Raw genomic sequence first — 8,499 nt, forward strand, 5'->3', positions numbered from 1 at the left:
TTCACGTGCACCACGATTTCTAGAGTAAGTTCACCCCTGCCCAGCGCTCTTTGTTCTAACTTTGTCTAGAGGCACCACACTGATTAAAACACTGCTCAAAAAGAGCTAAGTTTGAGTTTTTTTTTTTTTTTTTTTTTTTGGGTTTCCCACCCGGTGTCCGATGCCCGCATTGGAGCCTGACTATATCGCATTCGAGCCGCGTAGGACCTCATTCGGGAGGGAAGCACTCCCTACCAAGGATTTTTAGATACCCAGGACTCGAACCCGAGACCTCTAGTTAAGGGAGAAGCAGCCCCATCCGCTGCACCACATCCTTTGGTGGTAGCTACTTTGAGTGTTGAAGACACCAAACACTACAACCAAATAGTTGTTCCCACAAAGGAAGTTGTCTCATGGGAATATGCAAAAAGACAAACAAGATCTCGAATAAGATGTGATGTAATATGCAATGTTTTTTTCTATAATTAACAAAGAAATAGAAAACTGTATAAGGCGGAATTCTTACAAGTCATTGGCTACAACACTGTCATCTGTCTGAGCCTCTACAGCCTTCATTCTTAAAATGTGCTTGGTTCGTTTGGTAAGAGGAGACAAATTAGGCTTTCAATGTAGATGTTTGCCGCAATACTGGAACGAAACTTAGCAAACTTTGTATATCTGATCGATTCATCCTCTGGATTGTATATCATGAAAATTGATCTGCACACCAGCAATAATTCACCTTTGTTTGACATGCATAGTGTTGGAGAAATGCCAGAAGAAAACAAACTCTTGTCAAGATCAGCAGGATATTTGATGGTATACATCTTTGTCCAAGACTCTTTAACCCCATAATCTTTCAGAACCCACACATCCACGTGACTTCTCTATACATCTTTGTCCAAGACTCTTTAACCCCATAATCTTTCAGAACCCACACATCCACATGACTTCTCAGATAATTAGAAAACACAAGAAGATCACTTCCCAACACTCCCACCGACGAAATAATATCTTCTTCATAGCAGGGCTGCTCCACCTTTCCCCATTCCTCATTAGCCAAATCAAAAGAAAAGATGTTCCAGCCCTTATATATATTAAGACCAGCAGCAGTAGCCAGCCAATGAAGTTTCCCATTCACAAATTTAGCTGAGCCATATAATCGCGGCTTATCCTGAAAATAGTCAACACTTTTCCAAGAATCACAGTTTAGACTATATATGTTGACCTCAACTTGATCTGAACTTCTAGAACTGAAAATACACACTACCTTGTAATCATGATGAAACTCATCATATCCGAAACCATCTACGTGCCAATCAAGCCTCATTAATGTAGGTCTAGAATCAGGCAATTTCTTGAACTTCCTAATTGATGGATTCCATAGAAACAAGTCAGTATACCCAATGGCAAGAAAAATCAATCCATTGACCGAACCCACAACCTGAACATTTTTGCGGGTGTTATTCATGGGATAATCCAAGTTATATTCCTCAGTCACAGAGTCATTAAGTAAGGAACTAACAGAACAGTTCTTAAGATTGTATTGACATCCATTACCAGAGTGCCTAAGTTGAAACAACACAAGCATGTGGTGTGTGTAATCTTTGTTATTAGCAGATACACTAAGATGGGTTTTGATAAATTCTGGGCTAGAGATTAAAGCAAGCCAAGACTTCGAAACACACTTGAACTGCAAGAGGGGTTTCACTGGAAGCCTAGTGATGAGTTCAGTTGGCAAAATAGGAATTTTAAAGATTGAATCTTTCATTGAATTTGATAGATTGGAGAATGGATAGTGGGTTTACTCCGTTTTGGGTGTTTAGGCTTCTTCCATTTGGGTCGTTGGAGTTTGGGACTTATGCAATGGAGACAACTATTTTTCACAATTATACTAAATGGAGACACACAGTTGCAATTTAAAGGGTAAAAATCATGTTTTGGCCTTTTAGCCCTGAATTAGGGAAAAGGATCAAAATGCCCCTCAACCTTGGAAAATAAAATAAGTTTGCCCTCCGATTGAATTTGGTTCTAGATATTGCCTTTATCTTAGCGGAATGACTCAGATTTGCCCCTTAACAGAAAAAATTTGTCCTCCGTTAGAATTTGATCCCGAATATGTCCTTATCGTTGAATAACTTGCTCGAAATCTGCCTCTCAAAATTAACGAAATTCACTTTTATACTTATCAGGTTAGATGCCTTTGCTACTAAATATTTGCAAATTTACAATAAATCATTTTATTACTTAATTATCCATATATTATGATAAGCTTGTATTGTTATTTGTTACTAAATATATTTAACAGAAATCTATATACAAAAATAGTTCAAATATAACATACTTCCTACGTCAAAAGGACTAAATAGATATATTTCAATTAATTAAATATTAAATGTGCTTAGTCAAATATCACAAAGACCAAATCAGAGTTTATCATTAATTGAGTGACTAAATGTGTTATTATATCCGATAAAACTTACCCTCTTCACTAATTCAAATCAGCGGCCCAATCAGCACAAAAGCAACTCATCAAACATAAGATTTCATGCTCATTGAGTTCGTCGCAGAGGGCTTGCCCAAAAGTGCTATTATATCCCGGATAAAATTAGGGCAACTTACATAAATAACTATATTTTAGGAGCAATTAATCATCCATAACTATCTTTTTCATATTTATAATTCGTAGCTACATTAGGCTTTTTCGTTGTATTTGATGTATTTCAGTGTATTTGAATACATTGTTCAGTTGTATCCAACCTTATCTGATGTCACATGTATTTGACTGAATTTGAATGTATTCTAACCTGCGCGGGTAGGGGCAGAGACCATACCCAATAACCACTCTAGCCACGGCCGCTTGATGTATCACGTAGCTACGAAATGAAAATGTAGCTACGAAATGTAATTGTTGCAAAAGATAGTTATTATCAATAATTACCTCTTAGAAGAGGATGCACCAAGTAATTTTTCCTAAAAATTACCCCTTCGCTAATCCAAGTAAGCAGCCCAATTAGCACAAAAAGCAGCTGATCAAACATATGATCTCATGCTCGTCGAGCTCATCGCATAGGGCTTGCATAGTGCGGTTTATCTCTCCGGTGTAATTTGCGAGCTATTAGACTAGAGCGGGGCTCCCCCAGAACGCACCAAAGGGTGGCGGCTAGTTTAAAAAAAAAAAAAAAAAAAAAATTATGATCTCATCCATTGAATTTGAAAATTCTTGATCTGTCCATTTACAAAGATCTTTCTGAAAATGGAGTTTGAGTGTTATTCACTTATTGTGTAACTGTATTAGAATAATTTATACAACGAGATCACTTAAATGCGAATGTTAATAAATACTCCCTCCGTTTCAATTTATGTGAACCTATTTCCTTATTAGTCTGTGTCAAAGAATGATATCTTTCTATATTTTGAAATAATTTACCTTTATGTAATGATTTATAGTCAGCAAAATCTATGTGACTTATTTAACATGACAAGTTTAAAAGTTTTTTCTTTTTTCTTAAACTCTGTGTCCAGTCAAATAAGTTCACATAGATTGAAACAGAGCCATTAATATTTGGGTAAATATATTTGGCACAACCACAAATGGCACAACTTGGCACAATTCCACCTTTTTAGGGGTATTAATGTAATTTCACATGGCCTTTGAGGGTGTACCAGTAAATTCCTCTTTTTTTTTTATTCCATTGATACCCTTCCTAAAAAGTTAGAGAGAAAAGTCAAAATAATTTAAATTTTACTCTCTCTTTCTTCAAGACCATAATTACTTTTTCTTCCCAATAACATTCAACAAGAAAAAACGTGCAATACACCTATTCCAAGTACATCCATTTATTGTTGCTTCATTGTGAAGCAAATTAAAACAAAAAATGTCTCTAATAGTGGAGTAGTTTTTATTTTCCATATTTCTTATGGATGGTATAATTATAGTAAAAAAAAAAAAAAAGTAAGAGGAATAAAAAAAAAAGTACATATTTACATGCCTATTTTTTTTTTTGTAAATACGACTCCAAAAATATCTTCATTGGATAAATTAGATAATTATCATATGCAACATATTGTTGACATGTTGAAAAAATTCAAGCTCAATCCAATGGCTAAGGAATTTTTTCTTCCTTATAATAATCGTGGTGGTGATAAGATGCTTCTCACTAACTTTGTACCGGCTAATAAGACTGATGGTTTTCAATATAATAGAAGGGTATAGATTTCATTTTTTTTTTTTTAAATTCTGATTAAAATTCTTTGTTATTTTTTTTTTGCTTTTGGAAATTAATGTTTTAGCCTGTTTTGTTTTATGGGTCGATTCAAAATTGAATTAGTGCAAATTAACTAAGATTAGATTAGGATTGAGTAAAAAAAAATTGCTAAGTGTTGATTTAATTTCGTCAATTTAAAAAAAAATGTATGTAACAAGTAGTCAATACTATGGTTGGGACGAAAAAATGAATCAACTAGAACATAATCTAATCTAAAACCTAACGTTCTCTTCTCTCTCTACACGGAGGCCTGAGGGCGTAGCCATTCTTTACTTGACTAGTTGACTTTAACTGAAACATTAAATTATCGCAATTTAGCTAAGATTAGCTATAATTGAGTAATAATTAGCAAGTTTTGATGTAATTCAATAACCTTAAAAAAAATGATGTAACAAGTGTTCAACACTATGGTTGACTTTAATTGAAATATAGGATTGATTCAATTTAGCTAAGTGTTATATAATATTACGTAAAATAAGTTGATAACTATTGATTCAATTTCATCAATTTAAAAAAAAAATGGATGTAAGAGTTTGTCAAAACTATGGTTGACTTTAATTGAAACATTAAATTATCTCAACTTAGCTAAGTATTAGATAGAATTAAGTAGCAATTAGTAAATTTAGATCTATTTTAATCAATAAAGCGATGGATGTGACAAGTACTCAACATATGATTGACTTTGATTGGAACATTGAATTGCTTCAATTCACCTAAGTATTATATAAGATTGAGTAACAATTAAATGACTTTGATTTAATTCTATCAATTTTAAAAGAAAAAAGAAAATGTAATTAGTAGTCAGTACTATGGTTCACTTTAACTGAAACATTGAATTATCTCGATTAGTTAAGTATTAAATGGAAAAAGTAACAATGAGCAACTTTAGATCTAATTCAATTAATTTTTAAAAAAAAGAGTGGATGTAAAAAGTAATCAATACTACGGTTGACTTTAATTGAAACAATGAATTATCTTAATTTAGCTGAGTATTAGATAGAATTGAGTAGCAATTAGTAAGTTTATATCTAATTCAATCAATAAAATAGTGGATGTAACAAGTAGTCAATATTATGATTAACTTTAATTGAAATATTGAATTGCTTCAATTTAGCTAAGTATTATATAAGATTGAATAACAATTAGTAACTTTTGATTTAATTCAATCAGTTTTTAAAAGTAGATGTAGCAAGTAGTCAATACTATGGCTGACTTTAATTGAAACATAGAATTATCTCAATTAGTTAAGTATTAAATAGAACTGAGTAGCAATTAAGAAGTTTAGATCTAAATCAATCAATTTAAACAAAAATAAAGGATGTAACAAGTAGTCAACCTTATGGTCCACTTTCATTGAAACATTGAATTCCTTCAATTTATCTAAGTATTATATAAGATTGAATAACAATTTGCAACTTCTAATTTAATTCAATCAATTTTTTAAAAAAGTAGATATAATAAATAGTCAATACTATAGTTGACTTTAATTGGAACATTGAATTATCTCAATTAGATAAGTATAAAATAGAATTGAGTAACAATGACCAAGTTTAGATCTAATTCAATCAATTTAAATAAAAAATGTAGATGTAAATGGTTGATTTTAATTGAAATATTGAATTGCTTCAATTTAGCTAAGCATTATATAGGATTGAGTAACAATTAGCAACTCTTGGTTTAATTCAATCAATTTTTTTTTTTAATAAAAAAGTAGACGCAACAAGTAGTCAAAATATGGTTGACTTTAATTGAAAAATTGAATTATCTCAATAAGTCAAGTATTAAATAAAATTGAGTAACAATTGACAAGTTTTGATCTAGTTTAATCACTCTAAAAAAAATAATGAATGTAACAAGTCGTCAACACTATGATTAACTTTAATTAAAACATAAAAATTATCTCAATTTAACTAAGTTCGATAGAATTGAGTAGCAATTAGTAAGTTTAGATCTAATTCAATCAATAAAATAGTGGATATAACAAGTAGCCAACACTATGGTTGATTTTAATTGAAACATTGAATTGCTTCAATTTAGCTAAGTATAGGATTGAGTAACAATTAGCAACTTTTGAGTTAATTCAATTAATTAAACAAAAAGTAGATGTAACAAGTAGTAAATACTATCGTTGACTTTAATTGAAATATGAATTATCTCAATTAGTTAATTATTAAATAGAATTGAGTGACAATTAGCAAGTTCATATCTAATTCATTCAATTTAAACAAAAATAGTGGATGTTACGAGAGTTAACACTATGATAATGATTGACTTTGATTGGAATATTTAATTATCTCAATGTAGGAAAGTATTAGATATGATTGAGTAACAATGAACAAGTTTTGATTTAAGTCAATTATTTTTTAAAAATATGGATGTAACAAGTAGTCAACACTATGGTTGACTTTAATTGCAATGTTAAATTATCTCAGTTTAGTTAAGCATTAGATAGGATTGAATAACAATTAACAAGTTTTGATTTAATTTTTTTTTTTTTTAAAATAGACGATGTAACAAGTGGTGTCTCTTCGTAGACATTCGATAAAATTGGAACGATACAAAGAGACGTAACAAGTAGTCAATACTATGGTTGACTTTGATTGAAGTTGAATTTTCTCAATTTAGCTAAGCATCAACCATTATTAAGTAAAAGTTTTCCCAAGTGTTGATTCAATTCAATCATTTTTTTTATATAAAATAAGTGGATATAACAAGTAGTCAAACACTATGATTGACTTTAATTGAAATGTTAAATTATCTTAGTTTTTCTAAGAGTTAGATAAATTTGAGTGCCAATTAGCAAGTTTTGATTTAATTCCATCATTATTTTTTTAAAAGGATGTAACAAGCAGTCAACACTATGGTTGACTCTAATTGAAATATTAAATTATCTCAAATTAGCTAAGTATTAGATATGATTGAGTAATAGTTATCGGCTTTTAATTTAATTCAATCAACTTTAAAAAAAAAATGAATGTAACAAGTAGTTGACATTGTGATTGGCTTTAATTAAAACATTGAATTATCTCAATTTGTTGAGCATTAGATAGGATTGGATCCAATAAATATTTTGTACGTGCTGATTTAATTAAATTTATTTAAGAAAGTAAAAAAATAGTGAATGTAACAATTAGTCAACACTAAGTTGACTTTAATGGAAACATTGAATTATCTCAATTTAGCTAAGTATTAGATAGAATTGAATAACAATTAGCAAATTTCGATTTACTTCAATCAATTTTTCTTTTAAAAAAAATAGCGGGTTTAACAAGTAGTCACACTATTGGTGACTTTGAATTAAAGATTTATTCTAGCAAGAATTTAGATAAGTATTAGATATAATTGAGGTACAATTAGCAAGTTTTAATTTAAATCAATCAATTTTTTTTTAAAAAAAAATTGACAAAAACTGGATGAAACAAGCAATCAACACTATGATTGACTGTAATTGAAATGTTGAATTACTTCAATTTAGCTAAATATTAAATAGGATTGAGTAAATATTTTTACTAAATTTTGATTCAATTCAATCATTTTTTATATAAAATAAATGCAATTTCTTTTCAAAAAAAATTAGACAATTTTTGTATATAATTTAGGACTTTTTTTTTATATTGTTTAAAAGATATTTATAGGGTACATTAACTTGTAGTTTGTAATGATAGACCGTATATATAGGTTGACCAAATAACTAAATTAGGTGTATGTATAATTTTTTTTTTTTAAACAAACCACTAAGTAGACTTAGTGGATATTTTATTAGGAAACCAAACAAAAAGAAATGTAAAACAAAAGAGTCTTAAACCTACAAACAAAACAAATGTCAACTAAGATGCCTACCAAAAAAGCTTTCTAGGTCCATGCTATGTATGTATAAATTATATAAAAATATTAGAGGGAGATAAATTTATGGGTTCTAGGTATTGGAAAAATGAAAAGCTTAATCATGTTATGTGTAATAATTACTTTGTCTTGAAGGAAAAAAATTTGGAGGGAAATACTACTTATTGGAGTCAAATCTTCTTTAAGGGTAATTAGGACTTTTTAATAGGGTTGTGCCAAGTTGTGTCATTTTGAGTTATGCCAAATAGCAGCACTCTTAATATTTATATTGAGTAGGGGTTGGTATATTAGATAGAGAGTGGTACCTGTTAGGCTATTAGCGAGTAAGTTTTTTTCTTTTTTCTTTTTACATTACCGATGCATAAAACTAATTACATTCAAAATTTCCCAGCTCCCACATTGAGAATAG

At 30.0% G+C, this 8,499-nt stretch overlaps 1 protein-coding gene across 1 annotated transcript; it reads right to left on the minus strand.

Moving 5' to 3' along the window:
• Positions 1–557: 557 nt before the first annotated feature.
• On the minus strand, positions 558–1,798 carry LOC132061063 (F-box/kelch-repeat protein At3g23880-like). The gene is made up of 2 exons (XM_059453942.1): positions 926–1,798; positions 558–866 (listed from the first exon to the last, which is right to left on the minus strand). The coding sequence occupies exons 1-2, from the start codon at positions 1,748–1,750 to the stop codon at positions 558–560; spliced, it is 1,134 nt and encodes a 377-aa protein (XP_059309925.1). The 5' UTR covers positions 1,751–1,798.
• Between the last annotated feature and the right edge of the window lie 6,701 nt (positions 1,799–8,499).

The sequence above is a fragment of the Lycium ferocissimum genome, chromosome 1, assembly GCF_029784015.1.
Source record: "Lycium ferocissimum isolate CSIRO_LF1 chromosome 1, AGI_CSIRO_Lferr_CH_V1, whole genome shotgun sequence".
Classification (NCBI taxonomy): Eukaryota; Viridiplantae; Streptophyta; class Magnoliopsida; order Solanales; family Solanaceae; genus Lycium; species Lycium ferocissimum.

What these genes read in the sequence shown, in the direction of transcription:
- LOC132061063 (XM_059453942.1), bottom strand. Translation starts at nt 1,750, where the DNA reads ATGAAAGATTCAATCTTTAAAATTCCTATTTTGCCAACTGAACTCATC. An exon ending in CTAATTATCTGAGAAGTCAT is followed by an intron (nt 867 to 925) that starts GTGGATGTGTGG and finishes AAAGATGTATAG; the next exon opens with AGAAGTCACGTGGATGTGTG.